Below are 24,120 nucleotides of genomic sequence, written 5' to 3' on the forward strand. Positions count from 1 at the left end.
GGTAGCCATCCGGAGCCCTGGGGACCTAATATTAAAAAAAAGAAACCTCTGGGCCCTTTAATAAAAAAAAAATATATATATATATATATATATATATATATATATATATATATATATATATATATATATATATATATATATATATAAAAATAAATAAACATTTATAAAAAAATAAAAAAAGGGGGGTTGCCATCCAGAGCCCTGGGGACCTCTGGGCCCTTTAATAAAAAAATTAATATATATAAACAAAAATAAAAAAATAAACATTTATAACAAATAAATAAAAGGGGGTTTGCCACATGGGGCCCTGGGGACCTCTAAGCCCTTTAATAATAAAAAAAAAATATATATATAAAAATATATTTTCTTTTAATAAAAAAAAGGGGGTTGCCATCCGTGGCCATGGGGACCTCTGGGCCCTTTAATAATAATAATAATAGTAATAAATATATATACAAAAAAAATGGCTCTTTAATAAAAAATAAAATAAAAATATATTGAAAAAAAATATTTTTTTTTATAAAAAAAAATATATATTTTTTATAAAAAATGAAATAAAAAAAAAGGGGGGTTGCCATATGGGGCTCTGTGGGCCTCCGGGCCCCTGGGGACCTCCGGACCCCTTTTTTTAAGAGGGTTGCCATCCGGCCCCTGGGGACCTCCGGGCCCCTTACAGGTGTACTGCCTGTACCCCCCTGATGGCGGCCCTGCTCAGGAGCTGGCATCAGTAGACCCATCCCTCAGCAGTAGACCCGTCAGGTAACATAAAACCCTTCCAGCAACAAAAGACCCCCTTCCCCCAGTGACAATAGATCCCCATAGACCCTCCAGCACACCCCAGTCATTACAATGCTAGGAGGTACTGGAACGGCATTCCCTCACATTCCTGCTGAAAAAAAGCCCTGGTCATTACAAAGAAATGGACACGGTTACCTTTGACTGTCATTGGCTCGATATCCTAATGGACATTCGTACACACACTCCCCGTTATGGAGGATGTAATGGTCTGTGACATTATATATGGTGTGCATGTTGGCACATTCTTCCAAGGTGATGCAGCGCCACCCCTGAAAGCTGTAGGTGTTCTCTGGACAGCTGGGGACACATCTGTCTTCGTAGAAGAAGTGTTGACAAGCCACGCAGGCGCTGTCGTTGTTTGCAGCGGTACAGCTTCCCAGGCACTCCGGATGGCAGCACTCGCCCTTGTCTGTACAGGAGAGTCTCTCACACTTGCCGGGGCACACTGCAGGGACAAAAAAACGCATAAAATATGACAAAAATTTCAAAACAAGTCCTAATGCCGCGTACACACGATCATTTTTCAGCATGAAAAAAACGTTGTTTTTAAAAAAACATCATTTAAAATGATCGTGTGTGGGCTGCACATCGTTTTTCAGTTTCAATTTTTTTTCGAACATGCTGCATTTTTTAACGCTGTTTTAAAAAGGTGTTTTTTCGGGTTGTAAAAAATGATCGTGTGTGGGCTAAAACGACGTTTTAAACCCGCGCATGCTCAGAAGCAAGTAATGAGACGGGAGCGCTCGTTCTGGTAAAACTAGCGTTCAGAATGGGGTAAGCACATTCATCACGCTGTAACAGACGGAAAAGCGCAAATCGTCTTTTACTAACACGGAATCAGCTAAAGCAGCCAAAAGGCGAATAAAACTTCCCCTTTAGGCCGAGTACTCACGGCAGGACATGTCCGATGAAAACGGTCTGCAGACCTTTTCCATCGGACATGTCTGGCCGGGGCCTGCCCGGGGACTTCTGTTCGATGGCTATACACACCATCGAACAGAAGACCGCGCGTAAACAATACGCGGGGCGTGTCCGCGGTGTCGACGCGTCGATGACGCGGTGTCGCCGCGACAATGACGCGCCGGCGTGGGCAGCCTGCCTTGAAAATGCTTCCACGCATGCGTCGAAGTTATTCGACGCATGCGAGGGATGGCGGGCGGCAGGACATGTACGGTAGGTCTGTACAGACGACCGTACATGTCCGGGCGGACAGGTTTCCAGCGGACTGTTTTAAAGCAAGTCCGGGAAACGGTTGTCTGCTCAGAAACGGTCTGTCAGACAATTGTTTGCTGGAATCCTGTCCGCGCGGCTGTACACACGACGGAACATGTCTGCTGAAATTGGTCTGCCGACCAGTTTCAGCAGACATGTTTGGTCGTGAGTACGGGGCCTTAGAGTGGCGTTGTACGTGTTGTACGTCACCGCGCTTTGTTCATCATTTTTTTAAAACGATGGTGTGTGGGCAACGTCGTTTTTAATGATAAAGTTGGAAAAATTTCGTTTTTTGGACATGCTGAAAAAGGAAGTTTTCTATCATGCTGAAAAATTATCGTGTGTACGCGGCATAAGAGACATAACTCTCTCATTAGAAGCCGGAGTATAAAACGGAAGTATTCAGTTCAAGATTTAACCACAAAAATGTCCTTATTAAGTCGCGTCTACTGCAGGGAAATGTTTATACCAGATACAGTATTAGATTTTTATCTCTGTACGGATTTCAAGCAAATTGTAATGCCCCTTTAAGACCCTCCTACTGTTTTCGTGAAATTTTACTGACCACGCCCACTATTTGATGTGATTTGGAGGGTGTGTGTAGGGGGAGGGGTTTTGTGGGGCCGTGGTTAAGTTCTAGCACCTATTGTTTGAGAAAAAAGCCCTGGGCTGGATTCAGGTATCTGCGCCCCTACTTACGGCGGCGCAGCGTATCGTATTTATTTAAATTAGGTTGACCCCGCGGATTTTACGCTTTTTACGAACGGCGCATGCGCCGTTCGTGAAAAAATCCCCGCTGCGCATGCTCGAAATTCCAACGCAAATCGTCATTGCTTTCGACGTGAACGTAAATTCCAGCCCTATTCGCGAACGACTTACGCAAACAACGTAATAAATTCACATTTCGAAGCGGGAACGACGCCCATACTTAACATTGGCTGCGCCACCTAAAAGCAGGAGCAACCTTACGCCGAAAAAGCCTAACGTAAACGACGTAAATAAATTGCGCCGGTCGTACGTACGTTTGTGAATCGGCGTATCTAGTTAATTTGCATATTCTACGTCGAAAACAACGGAAGCGCCCCCTAGCGGCCAACGTAATATTGCACACAATTATACGCCGCCACCGCATTCAAGTTACGTCGGCGGAGGAAGCCTATTTTTGTAGCGTATTTGCCTTTGAGAATCGGCGTAACGATACGCCGGCGCAGATTTCAAATTACGGCGGCGTATCTGGAGATAGGCCGCCGTAAAAGCTACCTGAATCTACCCCCCTGTGTATATATATATATATATATATATTCATGGATGCAAAAACTTGCTGACAAAACCTGTATTTGGCATCTATGGGGTATGTTAAGAGCTGCAGTGGTTATGGTACTGCAGCCTTCTTTCCATCCCTCAATCGCCGAGCATAAGGGATTATCGCTACCCTAGGAGGTAGAGGGATAGTGGAGATGAATGCAATTTCCAGGATGATTCTTCCCAATGGTTAGAATATTCCCCCAAACATGAGCCAAGACTTTGTGTACCAGGCATAGAACAATCTTTATTGAGAAGGCAGGCTCTTGTATACACCAAAAAGAATACTTGCAGTAATCAAATGGACAATGACACACTCCACCTACAACATCATACAATGGGTACTAACGAGCCTCCAATACACATCTTTTAGGAGACAGACAGTCTGTCTCCGAGAGAATCTACATGAGCTAATTACTAATCATTTACCCAGACAAGGTGACTCCCTGCTCCAACGTTGTCTGTATTCAGCGACGGGTGATCTCCTCTCCGGTCCAGCGATGAGAAGATCTTCTGGCATCCAGAGCTCCAGAGCACAGCATCGGAGGCCGCCTCTCTCCGCCGGACACAGCCCAGCGGAATGACGTGGCTGGAGCTTTGACATTTCTTATATAGGGGAGGCGACCCCGCACACTCTCTCTTTCTGTCTCTTTCTGTAAACCACTGCAACACACTACACAAGGCCGACTTCCAGGCAACCTTATATAGTGTGGGGCGTGTACTAAACCCCCTGAGCCATAATTGGTCAAAGCCACCCTGGCTTTGGCCAATTATGGCTCTCCGTTTTTTGCAAGCTGTGATTGGCCAAGCATGCGGGTCGTAGTGCATGCTTGGCCAATTATCAGCCAGCAATGCACTGCGATGCTGCAGTGAATTATGAGCCGTGACATGCCACTCGAATTTGGGGGCGAACGGCCCATAATGTTCGTAATTCGACGAACGATCGAACTAACGATGTTCGAGTCGAACGCGAGTTCGACTCGAACACAAAGCTCATCCCTACGTCTTAGGAGCATTCACATCAAACATAACCAAAAGCAACAGAAAAGCCATGTACTCCAATTTAGTTTCATATGATGGGTGAATTAAAAGCTAAACTTGTTGACAAGTTGATTTGTAAACTTTACATTGGGCCTGTGCGTTCCCTCAAATAATTGTAACATCTAGAGGGCTGCTGGGAGGCACAATGTGGTAGTCCATGCCACTTCCAGCCTAAGCTGTGGTCTTCCAAGTGGTGTTGCAGTGACTTACAAGAAGATTTTTGAATAGAAGACGTGTCAGTCAAGTGACCCATTACACTCACTCACCCTAAGGGCACTTTCACTGTGGCGGCAGTGCCCGCTGCCCTCTGAGAAGCAGCCTGCAAATGAATGCTTTTCAGGGGCAATAAAGCAGCAGATACCAGGCATTTAGGAGGCAATCATGGGTGTGGGGCAGTAAAAATAGGGGGCTGATCCTTGTTTTTACCACCACCCACCTAAATCCTAATATTGCAGCTGGAAGGTAGTACACATGCTGCAGGCGCGATGCTTCATGGCTGCAGAAATTTAAATTCTTCACTGCCTGTAAAATGCACCCATTACAGCCAAATGGGAAGCCACACGCCAGCCACTTGCAATCCATATGAAGAGGTCCTCAAGGAAAGGGAAGTCACTGCAGCACAACCTGGAAGATCACAACTCAGGACTGTATGTGGCACGGTGTACCAATGGCAATTTGAGCTTTGCCAGCAACCCTCCGGATTTTAAATAGCAATCATTAGAGGTCACAAGGTAGGTCCAATTGATTTTTCTTTGAGTTGAGCTTTAAAGACACCTATTATGAAAAAATGGTCTAAACCGACTTGTTAGAACTGCAAGCTCCTTAATCTTGCTTCGCCATTAGGAAAATCAAACACCAAAAACAAGCATGCAGCCAGTGTTGGACTCCTGACCTTATTTGCCTCCTTTAATGCAATTCCTACATAGTCACTGTAACGGAATGACCCGGGACAAATGGAGACTTTGTAAGGATGACCGGCGTCACCAAGGAGTCTTATGTCTAGGGTCACCTTATGTCCGATAGGGCCATAGGGTGACTGAGAAATGATATCCTAAATTACAGGACAGGGGACATCACTGATAGTTCATATTGCAGGATCTTGAGATATTGCAAGTTGTTGGTTCATTGTGACCCAACCAGTCAATAGTGACTCATTTCTATGATTAGCCCTGGCTAGTGACATGCTAATTGAGTCTGCTTCTGAAAGACCTTTCATTGTGTGATAACACTGCTTTAAGCCTATTGATGCTCAGAGGTGTGAATACCTTTCTGTCAAGCTGTATGCAGAGACAGAACGTCTGTCTATGGATGTGGATTGAGAAGAGATCATTGTGTGATGGTGTTTTGTTTGAGTTCTGTTAATGAAGGAATGTGCAGTGATTAGATCATGATAATTATAGGCCGGCGCCGACATGTCTAGAATGTTTAGCAATTAGCCATCTGAAGGTGTATTAAAGCCCCCCCAGGGTGTGGGTGGAGAGTTTGATTGTTCCTGTGCCTTGAAAACTGTATAAAATCTGAGAGTGAACCATTAAAGTTGTCTTACATTTGAAACCAGAGAACACGGACCAAGTCTCGTTATTCTGGGAAATGGGATGCCTGCTGGTTTGTCTGTGTGTCAGATGAGCTGTCGTAGTTGATGGAAGGTCGTAAACGGTGGTGACCATTACAGTCACCATAAAGAAATGTGAATGGTCACTGTTATTTCTCAACACACAAGTTACAACCATTCTATAGGGTTGTCTAAAGCATGGAAAAAAGAAAAGACACAGTGGCACTTCCATAAAGTCCCACCATAAAGTTTAATCAAAGCAGTTGGCTTCTGAAATAGTCCCCCTCCCAAACCATGATGAACTGGCGCATTTCACCTCAACTGGGCTCATCTGAAGAGGTTACCTCTACGAATAAGCCCAATTAGGGTGAAACACGTCAGGCATAGTCTAGCAGTTTGTTTCCATCATAGTCCGCCTTCTACAAATAAGAATAGTCTAGAGGATGGCTGTCAACTGGGCTTATCTGAAGAGGTGACCTCTACAAATAAGCCCAATTAGCGTGAAACACATCAGGCCTAGTCTAGAAGTTGGCTTCTAACATAGTCCGCATCCTAAGCCAGACGTCTTGATGCATTTTACCACGACTGGGCTTATCTGAAGAGGTGACCTCTATGAATAGGCCCAATAAGGGTGAAACACGGCAGCCATAGTCTAGCAGTTGGTTTCTGTGACAGACTTGGACCCTCTTATGTCTAAAATCATCCTATGTCCACTAGGGGCATAGGATGACTGAGAAATTATATCTTGGACTACCTAAGAGGGGATTATTATGTCATTATTATCCACAATATATTCCAGGATATCTGTGAGAACTATTTGCTGGTTGTTGATTCTGAACTCAAAGGGTTGGTTGTAAGAATGACTCATTCATAGATGCTAATGTCCTCGCCTCCAGCCATCCCTGTTCTCTGTGCTAATTGACCCTGCTATTGTGTGAAGATGTCCTGTGTTTACACTTATGATAATGTGTATTGTATAGCAGGTAAGAGGAGACGGGATGTCTACCTTGAAAGGTCATATCTCGGAGTCACCTCGTCTGGGTAAATGATTAGTTAATTAGCTCATGTTTATGTTCTGGTTACCTGCTCTAACTGTATATAAGGCTGTATTCTTGGTTCTATTAAACACTCCGGCCTAGATTCAGGTAGAATTAGGCGAGCGTAGCGTATCTCAGATACACTACTCGGCCGTAAGATTGAGCAGCAAGTACTGTATTCACATAGAACTTGCGCTGAAACTTACGGCGGCCCAGTGTAACTGGGCCGGCGTAATCCCGCCTAATTCAAAATAGGCTGGTTGGGGGCGTGTTCTATGTAAAATACTAGTGACCCCACGTATTTGACGTTTATAATGAACGGCGCATGCGCCGTCCATGGACCTATCCCAGTGCGCATGCTTCAAATGACGTCGGCAAATCGTCATGCTTTCGACGCGAACGTAAATTACGGGCCAGCCCCATTTACGGACGAGTTATGCAAACAACGTAAAATTTTAAAATTTTGACGCGGGAACGACGGCCATACTTAACATTGGCTGCGCCATGTATTTGGTGGAATAACTTTACGCCTGAAAACCCCTTACGTAAATGGCGTATCTTTACTGCGACGGCCGGGCGTATGTTCGTGAATCGGCGTATATAGCTGATTTACATATTCTAGGCGTAAATCAGCGTACACGCCCCTAGCGGCCAGCGTAAATATGCAGTTAAGATACGACGGCGTAGGAGACTTACGCCGGTCGTATCTTAGCAACATTTAAGCGTATCTCAGTTTGAGCATACAGTTACGATGGCGAGGATTCGGACTTACGACGGCGTATCTACTGATACACCCGTCGTAAGTCTATCTGAATCCACCCCTCCATGTTTAGCACACAAACAAGTCTTGTCTCATTGTGTGTTGAGGGCAGCTGGAATATCTGATATCTATATCCAGACTGATAGGAAGCGGTATATGACGGAAGCACTCCAGCGGAGTGTGGGACGTTCCGTTACATTCTGAGTCTGTCACAGTTTCCATCATAGTCCGCCTTCTACAAATAAAAATAGTCTAGAGGATGGCTGTGAACATAATCCGCGCCCTAGGCCATGTACCTTGATGCATTTCACTGTGACTGGGCTTATCTGAAGAGGTGACCTCTACGAATAAACCCGATTAGTGTGAAACACTTCACCCATAGTCTAGCAGTTGGCTTCCAACATTTTCCGTACCCCAAGCCAGGCGCCTTGATGCATTTCACCCTGACTGGACTTATCTAAAGAGGTGACCTCTACGAATAAGCCCAATTAGGGTGAAATGCATCATGGTTTAAGATGTTGGAAGCCATCTGTGACAAGCAGGATGAGCTCCTAAAGCCAGCAATCAGTGTGGAGGGGGACCCAGGGAATATACTCGGGACTTGGACTGGCGCAGTCTTTTCTTTGTGCCCACACCTAAAGCATATCACATTTGCATGATCTTACCTTTCTGGCAATGTTCGGCTGACCAGCAGTGGTATGAAAATTCATTGTCAATCACGGTTTTCTGGCAAATTGGCTTATCTTCCATAGTGCCAGGACACATATCTCCACAGTCCTTTGGTGGTTTATTCCCGACAATGTAATTGTTGTAGACCGCTTCCAAGACCAGTGACCAATCCACAGTAGAAAGGTAGCACAATTTGGGGTTCTTTTCGATCCTTATAGCACCCCGTTTAATATTCCGCAAGCTGTAAAGCCCAATCTCCTTTAGGTCCGTCATCTCGAAGATAACCAAGGCGTAGTTGTAGTACAGAACGCGGCCACGGATGACGGTGAGGTTGGGAAAGAGGTCACTCAGACTCTCCAGGCCCGACACCCCGAAAAGCAGTAAATAATCTGTAATCACTGTGAGCTTGGGAAAACGCAAGTTCCGGAAATCTTCAACCTTTGCGGTGAAGATTAATGAAATCTGGAGGTAGCCTTCAATCACGACACAGTCTTCCAGCTCCTTAAATTCACTTACATTGTTACGTATGTCAATGCTGTTGCTGCATACTGTGGGCAACATAAAAATTATAAAATTAGATCTACAATGTGTTTTGCAAACAATTCAAATGCAGATTTCACCGTTACATCGTTAGAAGATTATCAGTTGCCAAAAGAGGCTGAAAGTAGAACTGAAGTTTTGAAAAGAGCGGAGAGGGATAAGAACATCTGCTGGGACTTTATTGCTGTCTGTGTCCCCAATAAGGGAGATTCACCCTCTCTTTGTCCTGTTTACTGTTATCAGTAAACAGGACATATAACCTTCACTTAATACAAAATTAAAAATACAACATAATACAACATAATAATACAACATAAAAAATACAACATAAAAAAAAAGTGGCTCAACCCCCTGGTCTTATCGCCCGCCAATTGCAAGTGTAAGCTTTGTTCAGACATGCAGCCAGGGAGCTGTGAAAGCAGGTGGAGCCCTGGATTTACCACTCCCACCAACCACCCACTGAAACAAAGACATGCAGCCGCTTAGGGCTGTCCACATACTGTGGAGCATGGCAAAACTTGAACTCATTGGCACTCGGTGTGCAGTACGGTCACCGAGCATGACCCATTAGTTACTGGGGCAGCGTCGCAACTGCCCAACCACCACATTTGGTTGAGCCTTTTTGGGTAGGGTGACCAGACATCCCCAGTTTCAGGGGACAGTCCCCTGATTGAGGACACTGTCCCCGGACCAAGTCTGTCCCTGGTTTTGTCCCCAGATTGGATTTAATAGGGGGCAGGGGCAATTTCAAAGACAATAAGTGCAGAATTAAAATAAAAAAATTAGAATTACACACCCCCGCTCCGCCGTGCCTACTAGCATAGGGGGGTCGTATTTTTCCCATTATCTGTCCCCCTTTCTGATGATCATGTGCTGGTCGGAGCGGAGGGAATATTTCTTCAGTTTCGGGCGCATGCCCATTCAGCTTCGCTCGCATGTTCTTCTGCCTTGGCTCTGGTCAGCCACCTGCCTATCTCCTTGCCTTCCCTGGCGGAGTGATCTTCCTCCGCTCCTCATCCAGTAGTAGCCGGGGCCCGAAGAGTAAGACTTGAGAGGCTGTGAGGCAGGCAGCGACGAGCAGAGAGTTGCTGATTGTTGCCATTACTAGGAAAGAAAAAAATATGTCCCCGGAATTTATTTTAAAAATCTGGTCACCTTTTTTTGGGGTTGAAACAGCCAGCAAGGAGGTGGCATATCGCCTTCCAGCCACCTGTCAACCGTTCTCTTCAGAGGGGCAGCAAGGGCTACCACACCTAAGAACAAACCCTAATGGCCCTGATACCTGCTTTTCTGCTACAAGCCATTACTATAGCTCTTCGGTGCTGGGAAAACCAAAAGAAAAGTACAGCCATACCCAACCAGATTACGGCCTGGACCAGCTCAGTTTAGGAATCATGGTGTCCTTACTTTTGAGGAATATTTAATGGGACCCCAATGGGACACAGATGGCAAAAATAAACCTTACCAGGGTTATGACCCTCCCTTACTCTATCCAAAATGAAAAAAAGTTTTGCCTTTAGTTCCAAGTAACTCTGCGTGCTACCGGGACCTGCTGCAACCTTCTCCCCAAAGGACATACATCGTACACACTTGAAGGTTGTGTTCTTCTGAATAGTTGTGAATAAGTGCACATAGTTACCAACTGTCCCGAATTTCCCAGGACATTCCCGGGATTTAGACACTTTTCCCGATTTTATTTTGTCCAGGGAAATGTCCAGGGAAATCAGTTTTTTCGGAATTTTCTCCGCGGCTGGCGGAGACAATGTCTCCGCCGGCCGCCAATTTTAAGAAGATCAGAAGAACACTGGCGGCTAGTACAATAGAGATTAAGCTGCTACTGCGGTGCCTGATGTAAGAAGGGACTCTGCTGGGCTGGGGACACATGATATAAGGAGGGACTCTGCTGGGGACGCCTGATATAAGGAGGGACTCTGCTGGGGACGCCTGATGTAAGGAGGGACTCTGCTGGGGACGCCTGATGTAAAGAGGGACTCTGCTGGGGACACCTGATGTAAGAAGGGACTCTGCTGGGGACACATGATATAAGGAGGGACTCTGCTGGGGACACCTGATGTAAGAAGGGACTCTGCTGAGAACACTTGATGTAAGTATGGACTCTGTTGGGGGCACCTGATGCAAGGACTGACTCTGCTGGAGGCACCTGATGTAAGGACGGACTCTGCATCTCCATCGGAAAGTCTGATTGTGTGTACGCGGCATTAGACGTCTGCAACAACAGTGTGTCATCTGCTTACATTACTGCTGATTTCTTTTGTATGGACTCTTAAGTTATTTTAAGTTAGAAATATTATTATTTCTCTTTCACTAGATACTGGATTTTTTATTGCACTTGGCGGTTCTCTGTTGTGATACCTGGACCACATTTCATGCATATATATCATTGTTGTCATTTCAGAGATTTGATGCATAATCAGTGATTACACAGTTGTGGATTTTATTTGTTCACTCAGTGGTGTTAATGATCACTTTGTTTAAATACAGTGGAACCTCGGTTTAAGAGTAACTTGGTTTGAGAGAGTTTTGATTTGCGAGCAACTTTTTTTTAAAATTCTGACTCGGTTTGCGAGTGTTGACTCCCAAGACGAGCAGAATTCAAGCTAAATATGCATGCAGTACCTCATTTGGCCTGAGGTTTGGGGGCGCAGGAGCTGAGCAGAGCCAAAAATAGGCCTGCAGTACCTCATTTGACCTGAGGTACAGGGGCACAGAACCCGAGCCGAAGTGCCCTCGGTTCTTTTCGGCTGTTTTCGGCTCTCTCTGGCACCCCCCCACCTCTGGCCGCATTCGGTATTGCATCCCATTGAAGTCAATGCAGAACACATTATTTTCGTTTCCATTGACTTCAGTGGGAAAACTTGCTTTGATATGCGAGTACTTTGGATTACGAGCATTCTCTTGGAACGGATTATGCTCGTAATCCAAGGCTCAACTGTACTTATTTTTGTTATTCTCTGTCAGTGATTTTCTTGCAATACTATACCGCAAGGGATTTTTTACATGCACTTTAGGGTGTTATTCAGGATAGGTCTTTCCACTATCTTACGGTTTTACAAACTTTTTTTTTTTAATCCAACAAAATGTTTTTATTTCGTTTTCAGAGACGGTTTTACAAATTTTAGGTTGGGTCATCCACCTAATACACTCTTTATCGCTACACTTTATATTTACACGTGTTCACAATTAGTCTGATTGTTGTGTTGGCTGCTCACATTTCCTTAGGTTGGTGCAGTATATTATTACAGTTGCAATTAAAAGTATGTGAACCCATTTGGAGTGATATGGATTTCTGCACAAATTGGTCATAAAATGTGATCTGATTATCTAAGTCACAACAATAGACAATCACAGTCTGCTTAAACTAATAACACACAAAGAATTAAATGTTACCATGTTTTTATTGAACACACCATGTAAACATTCACAGTGCAGGTGGGAAAAGTATGTGAACCCCTAGACTAATGACATCTCCAAGAGCTAATTGGAGTGAGGCGTCAGCCAACTGGAGTCCAATCAATGAGATGAGATTAGAGGTGTTGGTTACAGCCTCCCTGTCCTATAAAAGACACACACCAGTTCTGGGTTTGCTTTTCACAAGAAGCATTGCCTGATGGGAATGATGCCTCGCACAAAAGAGCTCTCAGAGGACCTACAATTAAGAATTGTTGATTGGCATAAAGCTAGAAAGGGTTATAAAAGTATCTCCAAAAGCCTTGCTGTTTATCAGTCCACGGTAAGACAAATTGTCTATAAATGGAGAAAGTTCAGCACTGCTGCTACTCTCCCTAGGAGTGGCCGTCCTGTAAAGATGACTGCAAGAGCACAGCGCAGACTGCTCAATGAGGTGAAGAAGAATCCTAGAGTGTCAGCTAAAGACTTACAAAAGTCTCTGGCATATGCTAACATCCCTGTTAGCGAATCTACGATACGTAAAACACTAAACAAGAATGGATTTCTTGGGAGGATACCACAGAGGAAGCCACTGCTGTCCAAAAAAAACATTGCTGCACGTTCACAGTTTGCACAAGAGCACCTAGATGTTCCACAGCAGTACTGGCAAAATATTCTGTGGACAGATGAAACCAAAGTTGAGTTGTTTGGAAGAAACACACAACATTATGGGCTAGATTCAGGTAGCCGGCGCATTGTTACGGCGGCGTAGCGTAAATACGATATGCTACGCCGCCGTAACAATGCGCCGTTAATCAGAGAGGCAAGTGCTGTATTCACAAAGCACTTGCCTCCTAAGTTACGGCGGCGTATCATAAATCGGGCCAACGTAAGCGCGCCTAATTCAAATGAGGGGGGCGTGTTTTATGTAAATGGGTGGTGACCCGACGTCCGTGTACATATCCCAGTGTGCATTGCTCCAAAGTACGCCGCAAGGACGTATTGGTTTTGACGTGAACGTAAATTACGTCCAGCTCTATTTGCGAACGACTTACGCAAACAACGTAAAAAATTAAAAATTTGACGCGGGAACGACGTCCATACTTAACATTGCGTATGCCTCATAGAAGCAGGTGCAACGTTACACCCGAAAAGCCTTACGCAAACGACATAAAAAAATTCCGACGGGCGCACGTACGTTTGTGAATCGGCGTATCCAGCGCATTTGCATATTCTACACTGAAATCTACGGAAGCGCCCCTAGCGGCCAGCGTAAAATTGCACGCAATTATACGCCGGCGTATTCAAGTTACGTCAGCGGAGGAAGACTATTTTTTGAACGTATCTGCCTTTGAGAATCGGCGTAAAGGTACGACGGAGCAGATTTTAAATTACGGTGGCGTATCTGGAGATACGCCGCTGTATGTTGTTGCTGAATCTAGCCCTAAGTGTGGAGAAAAAGAGGCACAGCACACCAACATCAAAACCTCATCCCAACTGTGAAGTATGGTGGTGGGGGCATCATGGTTTGGGGCTGCTTTGCTGCGTCAGGGCCTGGACGGATTGCTATCATCGAAGGAAAAATTAATTCCCAAGTTTATCAAGACATTTTGCAGGAGAACTTAAGGCCATCTGTCCACCAGCTGAAGCTCAACAGAAGATGGGTGTTGCAACAGAACAACGACCCAAAGCATAGAAGTAAATCAACAACAGAATGGCTTAAATAGAAGAAAATACAACTTCTGGAGTGGCCCAGTCAGAGTCCTGACCTCAACCCAATTGAGATGCTGTGGCATGACCTCAAGAAAGCGATTCACACCAGACATCCCAAAAATATTGCTGAACTGAAACAATTCTGTAAAGAGAAATGGTCAAGAATTACTCCTGACCGTTGTGCACGTCTGATCTGCAACTACAGGAAACCTTTGGTTGAAGTTATTGCTGCCAAAGGAGGTTCAACCAGTTATTAAATCCAAGGGTTCACATACTTTTTCCACCTGCACTGTGAATGCTTACACGGTGTGTTCAATAAAAACATGGTAACATTTAATTCTTTGTGTGTTATTAGTTTAAGCGAACTGTGATTGTCTATTGTTGTGACTTAGATGAAGATCAGATAACATTTTATGACCAATTTGTGCAGAAATCCATATCATTCCAAAGGGGTTCACATACTTTTTATTGCAACTGTATATATGTGTTGCCAAAGTTCTACTAAGTATCCCTTTCTATACACAGACAATGAAGGGGTTAATACAACACACTAGACTGGCCTTCCTACCAAAACACTTTTTTTCCCCCTGCGCAGTTTATAAAAGCAGCTTTATCCAGATTGCACTCGCAGCAGACAGAGCGGATTACACAACAACCGGCCATTTTAGCCCCCCAATGCCAAGTTTTTTTTTTTTCTGTGAATGCAGCCGCTTTAAATTCTCCGTTTAACAATTTTATTTTTAATTCACCAATACAACTGATTTTTGTTCAGTACTTTTAGTAATAAATATGCCATAAAGAGAAACATATGGTGCCTTTCCAGTGAGAGAGGATTTTGAATTATTACTGCAGTGCTCACCATTAGTGTTGCTCACGAATATTCGCATTGCGAATATTCGACTCGAATATAGCATATTCAAGAAATCGCGCTATATTTCGAATTTCGCGGTGAATATTCGCAATTCCGAATATTCGATTTTTTACAATTTTTTTTTAAAAACAGATCACATCCTAGATATCTCCATCGACGTCTAAAAGCATTGCTGGTATCATTAGAGACCCTGGGCCGAGTAGCTGAAGCGTTCATTGAATTTTCCCGAAAAATCGCAATGCGATTATTCGGCAAACGCAATATCGCGCGATTATTTTCCTCGCCCCGATCTTCCGCATCAGAGCGATTTTTACAGTTTCATTTTTAAAACAGATCACATCCTAGTGATCTCCATAGACGTCTAAAAGCATTGCTGGTATGATTAGAGACCTTGGGCCGAGTAGCTGAAGCGATCATTTTATATTGCCGAATATTCGCAATGCGAATATTCGGCAATAGGAATATTGCGCGATTATTTGCTCCGCCCTTTTGCATCAGAGCCAATCAGAGTTCTCCTTCCACACTCGTCAGAGGTTAGCAACCAATAGGAACCTGCCTGCATGGACATTATATAAGCTCACTCCCAGCACCATTTCATTGCAGATTCAGAAGCTGGCTAGAGAGTGTGGAGGCTGTTTCTGTGTTCCTGTGTCTTTGTTCCTGATTGATTTATATCATCACCAGCATTGCTATTTAGTGATTCCAGTGGATCTTTTCCAGTATATCAACTGCTTTTTTCAAAGCAATAGACCCAAGAGCTTTTTTCAAAGCTACGTTTTGTGCTGTTTTGTGCTGTTTTGTTCATTTGTGTTACTGTTTGATCCTGCATCTTCGCTGTTCAGTGATATTTGCTAGAGATTTCAGTGCACATTTTGCTGAGCTTTCTAAAAGAGCTTTTCTAAAAGCTAAGTTTTGTTCATCTTGTGTTACTGTTAGATCTTGCAGGTTCGCTGTTCAGTGATATTTGCTAGTCATTTCAGTGCACATTTTGCTTAGTTTTTCCTAAAGAGCTTTTCTAAAAGCTAAGTTTTGTGTTCAGTTTAGTTAAATTTTGTGTAGTAAGTGTACACACTGTTAGTGTACATTTATTTCATCTAGCTTAGCTTAGTGTGTGTTTAGTGTCTGTGTTTTGTGTTTAAAAAAAAAAAAAAAAAAAAAAAAAAGTTAGTGTTTGTTTAGTGCTTTTTTTTTTCTTTAATTTTGTAGTCCTTGTCTTTGGTGTACTACTTTTCTTATAGTTTAGTAGCTGTCTGTGTACGTCTTTGTCTGCGTGCCTGTCTTGTAAAAAAAACACAAAAACACATTTTGTTCACATTTCCCCCCCCCCAATAAAGTTTACCCCCCCCACACACATATCAGCAATAATGAGCGGCATCCGTGGCCGTGGCAGCAGGGGTAGGGGAGTTACTCCCAGTGCTGGATCGCTGCCAGCACGGGGTACCTCTCGTGCCCCTACTAGTGGTAGAGGATCGGGTGCAAGGGGAGTACGCCTGATCCAGGAGTTCTTCCCATCGGGCAGCCGCCCGATATTGCCATCTCAGGCTGAAGTAGTGGTGGACTACATGGGGCACAGCAGTGCCACTGAGTCGTCGGTCCCGACTCACAGTAGTACCACCATTACACCGGTGCCTGTAGTACCCCCCCCCAGCCCCCAAGAGTCCAGCATCTTACTGTTCGACAGCGACAGTGAGAGGGATATCTTGGGGGAGGCCATGCATCAGGCAGACCTTCAGCTCTGTCCTGATGGTCAGGACCTTTTTGAAGGGATGGATGAGGAGGATGGGATACCTGCTGGCAGTATCCCAGAGACATCCCTTCAAACTGGTGCTGCTGTTTTGGTGCAGGAAACAGCAGCACCTAGTCAGACCCAGGCGTGGGTGAGGGGACAGCGGAGCCAGGCTAGAGGCTCCATGTCAGTTGGTTCCCTCAGACCAACACATTTCAGCCCTTGGTCTGACATCTCTGGGGGCGAAGAGGGTGACCCATCATGGTTGCCATCTGACGCGTCGGCTCACTACGTCAGTGACGACGGGGAAGGTAGGCACCCTGCTGAAACGGTGCGCCAGGTCACCACCAGGGAGACCGTCGTCAGGGTCTCCACTGGTGATGGCAGCAGGAGGTGTCAGGAGGAGGAGCAGCAGCAGCAGCAGCAGCAGGCAGCTCCACCTGTGCGCACCGAGTCCCAGCAGGTGCAAGTAAGCGTCACCCCATCTGACAGGAGGGCGGTGCTGAAGTCACCTGTCTGGAATTACTTTACCCTGGTGGCAGACAACCCTACCGTGGCCATCTGCCGGATTTGTAAAGTGAGGGTGAAGAGAGGGAAGTGTTTGGCTCGGGTGGGTACCACAGCCCTGAACCAGCACCTGAGGATAAACCACTGGGCGGTGTTTGACGAGATGAAGCGTGGTGGTGGTAGCAGCGCCACCACCACAAGTGAGCAGGGTACAGCAGCCCCTGCCACATCTTCATCTCTTTCCAGCAGGTCATGCCCCCCCGCTCCCTCGAGTAGAGGTACTGGTACCGGCAGCCAGACCTCTACTTCCACAGCACCCTCCGCGTCTGTGTCCCGCACTGCCGTCCGGCGCCAGGCGTCGATTTCAGACGCCTTTGACCGCACCACTCCCTTCCCCCCTGGAGACCGACGTGTGCGTTCCCTCAATGGGCTCCTGGCAAGGGTTATTGCCCAACATCTGCTGCCCTTCAACATAGTTGACAGCAACCCCTTCAGGCAGATGTTGGAGCAGGCCCAACCCCAATGGCGTGTCCCCAGCTGCCATTTCTTTGCCAGGACTGGTGTCCCTGCCCTACACCAGCACATTGTGCAGAATGTAACCCTGTCGCTGGATCACGCTGTCAGCGACAGGGTTCATCTGACAATGGATGGCTGGACCAGCAGGCATGGGCAGGGGCGCTACATCAGCTTCACGGCCCATTGGGTTTCCCTCCGAGGCGTCGGTGAGGGATCGGCGGCAACCGATCTTGTGGTGCCGCCCCGGGGTGTCCAGGGGAGAACTGCTGGTCTCCCTCAAGCCACTGTCTCCGCAGCTGCTGAGCCTCCCAGCAAGCGCCCCCGTAGCTACTCAAGTGTGGGGCACGTGCGCTGTCAGGCCGTGCTCCAGCTTGTTAGTTTAGGGGACCGGAGACACACTGGAGAAGAAGTGCTGAAAGCACTTCAGGCTCAGGTCCAGAAGTGGCTGACACCCCGAAGGCTCCAGGCAGGTATGGTTGTCTGCGATAACGGCAGCAACCTACTCGCCGCCCTCAGTGCTGGCAGTCTGACCCACGTGCCCTGTCTGGCACATGTCCTCAACCTGGTGGTGCAGAAGTTCCTGCGCACTTATCCAGGGTTGAGTGACATTGTGGCAAAGGCGCGTAGGATTGCCAGCCACTTCAGGCGCTCCCCAACCGCTACCGCGTCCCTGTCCAAGTTGCAGCGGAAGTACAGTCTGCCCCTTCACAGGCTGATTGTGGACAGTGTGACGCGGTGGAACTCCACCCTCCATATGCTGCAGAGGTTGTGGGAGCAGCAAAGGGCGGTGAGGGAGTACCTGATGGAACTAGGCACTGAGAGGGCTTCACCACAACTCCCTTTCATCGCCTGTGCGGAGTGGGGGCAGATAAAGCAGGTCTGCCAAGTGTTGTCCTCCTTCGAGCAGGCGACCAAGATGGTCAGCAGTGAGCACGTCGGCCTCAATGGCGTGCTGCCAATAGTGTTCATGCTGGAGAGGACACTAGATCGCCTGCTCGAAGCTGGGGAGAGTGCCTTGGTGGAGCAGGAGGAGTCAGCAATGCTCGACCGAGACCAGGGCCAGGACGAGGAGGAGGAGGAGGATGATGATGATGAGGAGGAGGTGGTTGCTGGTGTCGTCCCGGAGTCAGGGCCTGGTCAGGAGGGAGAGCCGGTGTTGGGGGCACCGATAGTCCGGGGGTTGGGCATCTCTGAGTTTGACCAGCAGCGCCTCAGGGATGAAGAGTCCCACCTCATTCACCTGGCCAGCATTGAGGAGTCACAGCGGGCTGTGCTCTTCCCCATGGCTGCCCACATGCTGAGATGCCTCAGGAGGGACCCCCGGGTTAAGACCATCAAGGCGAGGGATGATTTCTGGATGGCCACCCTTTTGGATCCCAGGTGCAAGGGGAAACTGGAGCAGTTCATCCCAGCCAGCCGGAGGCAGCACCGGATGGAGGAACTGCAGGCAGGCATTGTCAGACGGTTGGAGCAGGCAACTCCCCGGCCTCCAGTTGTCCCCCCTCATCTCACCCAGCAGGTGGCTGCACCCAGCAGCAGCCGAGCAGGGGACCTAATGGAAGAGATGAGGATGTTCTTCCAAACCGAGCGACCCAGTACCAGCACCAGCAGCAGTCACCACCAGCGGCTGGCCCACATGGTGGCAGACTACATGGCGTCCGTCGGTGCTTCTGACAGTATGAGCACCAACGACCACATGGAGTACTGGGTTGCCAGATTGGACACCTGCCGCGAGCTCGCTCAGTATGCGCTGGAGTTATTGTCTTGCCCCCCCTCCAGCGTACTATCTGAGCGGACATTCAGCGCGGCAGGTGGGGTGGTCACGGACAAGAGGACCCGTCTGTCCACAGACTCCGTGGACAGACTCACATTCATAAAGATGAATGAGTCCTGGATCGGCGGTGACTTTCTGGCACCCGTCGTCGGTTCAGGGCGCTGAAGGGTCCCTTGTCATGCATTCCCTGATGGAGCCCCGGACCTGATGTATTTACAGTGCTGAATATAACTATTTTAACACCTGAGAAAATCAATGTTAATATTTGGTACAGTAGGCTTTCTTTGCAATTACAGCGGTCAAACCTTTCTTGTAGTTTTACACCAGCTTTGCGCACACTGGAGGAGGGATTTTGGCCCACTCCTCCACACAGATCTTCTCTACATCAGTCAGGTTTCTGGGCTCTCGCTGAGAAACACGGAGTTTGAGCTCCCTCCAAAGATTCTCTATTGGGTTTAGGTCTGGAGACTGGCTAGGCCACGCCAGAACCTTGATATGCTCCTTACAGAGCCAATCCTTGGTTATCCTGGCTGTGTGCTTTGGGTCATTGTCATGTTGGAAGACCCAGCCTCGACCCATCTTCAAAGCTCTAACTCAGGGAAGGAGGTTGTTGCCCAAAATCTCGCAATACATGGCCACGGTCATCCTCTCCTTACTACAGTGCAGTCACCCTGTCCCATGTGCAGAAAACCACCACCAAAGCATGATGCTACCACCACCATGCTTCACATTAGGGATGGCGTTCTTGGCATTGTAGTCATCATTATTCTTCCTCCGAACACGGTTAGTGAAATTATGATCAAAAAGTTATATTATGGTCTCATCTGACCACATGATTTTCTCCCATGACTCCTCTGGATCAGTCAAGACACCTATGTCAGCAGTTATTTCACACCCTATATACTCTTATTAACACTGCTGTTCATCATGGCACCTCCTGCCCAAGTGATATGACTCTGTGTCAACTACTACTGTTAATACTACTACTGCTGCTTCTGCTGCTGCTGCCGCCCAGTCAATACACCTATGTCAGCAGTTATTTCACACTCTATATACTCCTATTCCTACTGCTGTTCATCATGGCACCTCCTGCCCATGTGATATGACTCTGTATCAACTACTACTGTTAATACTACTACTGCTGCTTCTGCTGCTGCTGCCGCCCAGTCAATACACCTATGTCAGCAGTTATTTCACACTCTATATACTCCTATTCCTACTGCTGTTCATCATGGCACCTCCTGCCCATGTGATATGACTCTGTATCAACTACTACTGTTAATACTACTACTGCTGCTTCTGCTGCTGCTGCCGCCCAGTCAATACACCTATGTCAGCAGTTATTTCACACTCTATATACTCCTATTCCTACTGCTGTTCATCATGGCACCTCCTGCCCATGTGATATGACTCTGTATCAACTACTACTGTTAATACTACTACTGCTGCTTCTGCTGCTGCTGCCGCCCAGTCAATACACCTATGTCAGCAGTTATTTCACACTCTATATACTCTTATTAAGACTGCTGTACATCATGGCAACTCCTGCCCAAGTGATATGACTCTGTGTCAACTACTACTGTTAATACTACTTCTGCTGCTGCTGCCGCCCAGTCAATACACCTATGTCAGCAGTTATTTCACACTCTATATACTCCTATTCCTACTGCTGTTCATCATGGCACCTCCTGCCCATGTGATATGACTCTGTATCAACTACTACTGTTAATACTACTACTACTGCTGCTTCTGCTGCTGCTGCCGCCCAGTCAATACACCTATGTCAGCAGTTATTTCACACTCTATATACTCTTATTAAGACTGCTGTACATCATGGCAACTCCTGCCCAAGTGATATGACTCTGTGTCAACTACTACTGTTAATACTACTACTGCTGCTTCTGCTGCTGCTGCCGCCCAGTCAATACACCTATGTCAGCAGTTATTTCACACTCTATATACTCTTATTAAGACTGCTGTACATCATGGCAACTCCTGCCCAAGTGATATGACTCTGTGTCAACTACTACTGTTAATACTACTACTGCTGCTTCTGCTGCTGCTGCCGCCCAGTCAATACACCTATGTCAGCAGTTATTTCACACTCTATATACTCCTATTCCTACTGCTGTTCATCATGGCACCTCCTGCCCATGTGATATGACTCTGTATCAACTACTACTGTTAATACTACTACTGCTGCTTCTGCTGCTGCTGCCGCCCAGTCAATACACCTATGTCAGCAGTTATTTCACACTCTATATACTCCTATTCCTACTGCTGTTCATCATGGCACCTCCTGCCCATGTGATATGACTCTGTATCAACTACTACTGTTAATACTACTACTGCTGCTTCTGCTGCTGCTGCCGCCCAGTCAATACACCTATGTCAGCAGTTATTTCACACTCTATATACTCTTATTAAGACTGCTGTACATCATGGCAACTCCTGCCCAAGTGATATGACTCTGTGTCAACTACTACTGCTAATACTACTACTGCTGCTGCTGCTGCTGCTGCTGCTCAGTCAAGACAACTATGTCAAAAGTAATTTCCCACTCTATATACTCCTATTACCACTGCTGTTCATCATGGCACCTCCTGCCCAAGTGATATGACTCTGTATCTACTACTACTGCTGCTGCTGCTCAGTCAAGACACCTATGTAAAAAGTTAATTCCCACTCTATATACTCCTATTACCACTGCTGTTCACTGATACCACTGATAGTTAATTTATCCCTTAACTACCCCCATTTGTGAGGGTCGGGGTTTTTCTTTAAAGTCCCATGCAAATCAATGGAAAATGTATGTTCCCACATAACTTCTGTACGCCTAGAGATATTTCAATAATACCCGCTATACATATTACTTATATGCCAAATAAAAATATATAACAGTTAAATTAACCCTTACCAACACCCTTATATAAAAGATGGGTATATTTATATTACTATGATTTTCCTCCCCAAAAGGTTAAGATAGGAAGACCGGGCAACGCCGGGTATTCAGCTAGTAATAGTATAAAATGTTTTCGGTTATTATTAAGCTAGATGTGTTGATGTTGATGTTGATGTGTTAGATGTGAAGTTAGATGTGTTTAAAAAACTAACAATTTCAATAAGAAATGAAACCTTTGCAAAATATAACATTTTTTATTAAAAAAAAAAAAAAAAAAAATTAAGACATTAACTTCTGAAGCTCTGTCACCTCATCCATGTTTTTCGCCAGTTGTTGCACCAGCTGCTGATTTTGGCGCGTCAAAAAAAGTATCTGCTGCTCATTTGCCAGTACTCTCTGCGTCATGTTTTTCATGGCAGCTTGTTTCCCCTTGAGCTTTTTTATAACTGTTAGGATATAAGAAAAAAACATTTGGATTTCAAAGACCGTTACGAAAGATTATTTTCAGCCATAAAAATAATAAAGTCGGACTTAAGAGACTCTATGAAAGAGGATCTGGCAGAGGCAATTCTCTTCCTTAGAACTCTACATTGCATTTATTTGCATTTGCTAAGCCTAGAACTACATTTCAAGATTAATATAAACCATTTCTAGGTTTTTCATATTTTTTTTTTGGTTCATTATAGATAAGCTTTGTTTTTGTTCTAAAACAGCCAAATAATGTGGTCTGTATTTTTGAACTGTTAAAGATCATGTTCCTGATGTTTAAGCCTGCTGCTACTATCCAGTCACTTGATTGTTTTCATTGTGTTTGTCTTTTGCTTAAACTGTGCAATACAGTAGACTGTTGGCTTCCCAGCCAGTAGTCCTGTGGTAGGTTGCGTTTCTTTCCCTCAAGGAATCTATAAAATACATTCGCATATTAATACAGAGGAGTCGGAGTCGGGGAGTCGGGGAGTCGGAGTCTGAAGTACATAAAACTGAGGAGTCGGAGTCGAAAAATTTATCTACCGACTCCACAGCCCTGCTTTAAATGCTGTCCATTTTTAGAGCTACATTTTATTGTTGAAATTTTATTAATCTCTGTGCACATATTTACCCTCCTGATTGATGGTAAAATTAACCGTCTCATCCTGCTCCTCTTCCTCGTCACCCACTACTCCACCAGAAGTTTCGGGGGGGGGGGGGTGCAGCTCCTCCTCTTGCTCCTCCACAGGAGCTGGGGGTGGTGATGTGGATGGCCCTGGCTGCTCCTCCTCATCCCTCTCCTCCTCTTCCACATCCTCCTCCTGCTCCTCCTCTGCGGCCTGTCGCCTTGTGCGCTTGGGGCGCACAGTTGGTAGCGGAGCTCCTATAATAACACAATGTTCATATATTATAAAAATGTTTTCTAATGACGTATGCAAATTCTGTGTACTCTGCTGTATTGTATATGAATACAAATTAATTTATATAGACAGTTAACCAATGGGACAATGTTATATTAAAGGGTCTTGTGGGCACTACAGGGGACTGAGCGTGAGCTGGGCTGCCACCATGGTAAAATGAGCTGTTTTTGTCTCCTTTGTTTTGTTCAGACGATCTCATGTTAAAAAAAGGACTTGATGGAGTACACGGGATTACTATAACAACCCCACGCCTAACACAGGAATTTAGTGGGAATCTATATATATAAAACTCAACGTGTGTGTGCATGTATGTATGTATGTTCCACCATCACGTCCAAACGGCTAAAGATATTTACATGAAACTTGGCACACAGGTTACTTATATGTCAGCCACAAATATAGGA

At 45.8% G+C, this 24,120-nt stretch overlaps 1 protein-coding gene across 1 annotated transcript in view; it reads right to left on the minus strand.

Annotated features, from left to right (window-relative positions):
* The window catches only part of LOC120931160 (insulin-like growth factor 1 receptor), a 51,968-nt gene that overhangs the window by 22,281 nt on the left and 5,567 nt on the right, over positions 1 to 24,120 (minus strand). The window contains exons 2-3 of the mRNA XM_040342351.1: positions 8,368 to 8,919; positions 934 to 1,243 (exon numbers count right to left, since the gene is read on the minus strand). Of these exons, the coding sequence (XP_040198285.1) occupies positions 934 to 1,243; positions 8,368 to 8,919 (862 nt within the window). The remainder of the gene's footprint in view (positions 1 to 933; positions 1,244 to 8,367; positions 8,920 to 24,120) is intronic.

This window comes from Rana temporaria, chromosome 3 (assembly GCF_905171775.1).
Source record: "Rana temporaria chromosome 3, aRanTem1.1, whole genome shotgun sequence".
In the NCBI taxonomy this organism is placed as follows: Eukaryota; Metazoa; Chordata; class Amphibia; order Anura; family Ranidae; genus Rana; species Rana temporaria.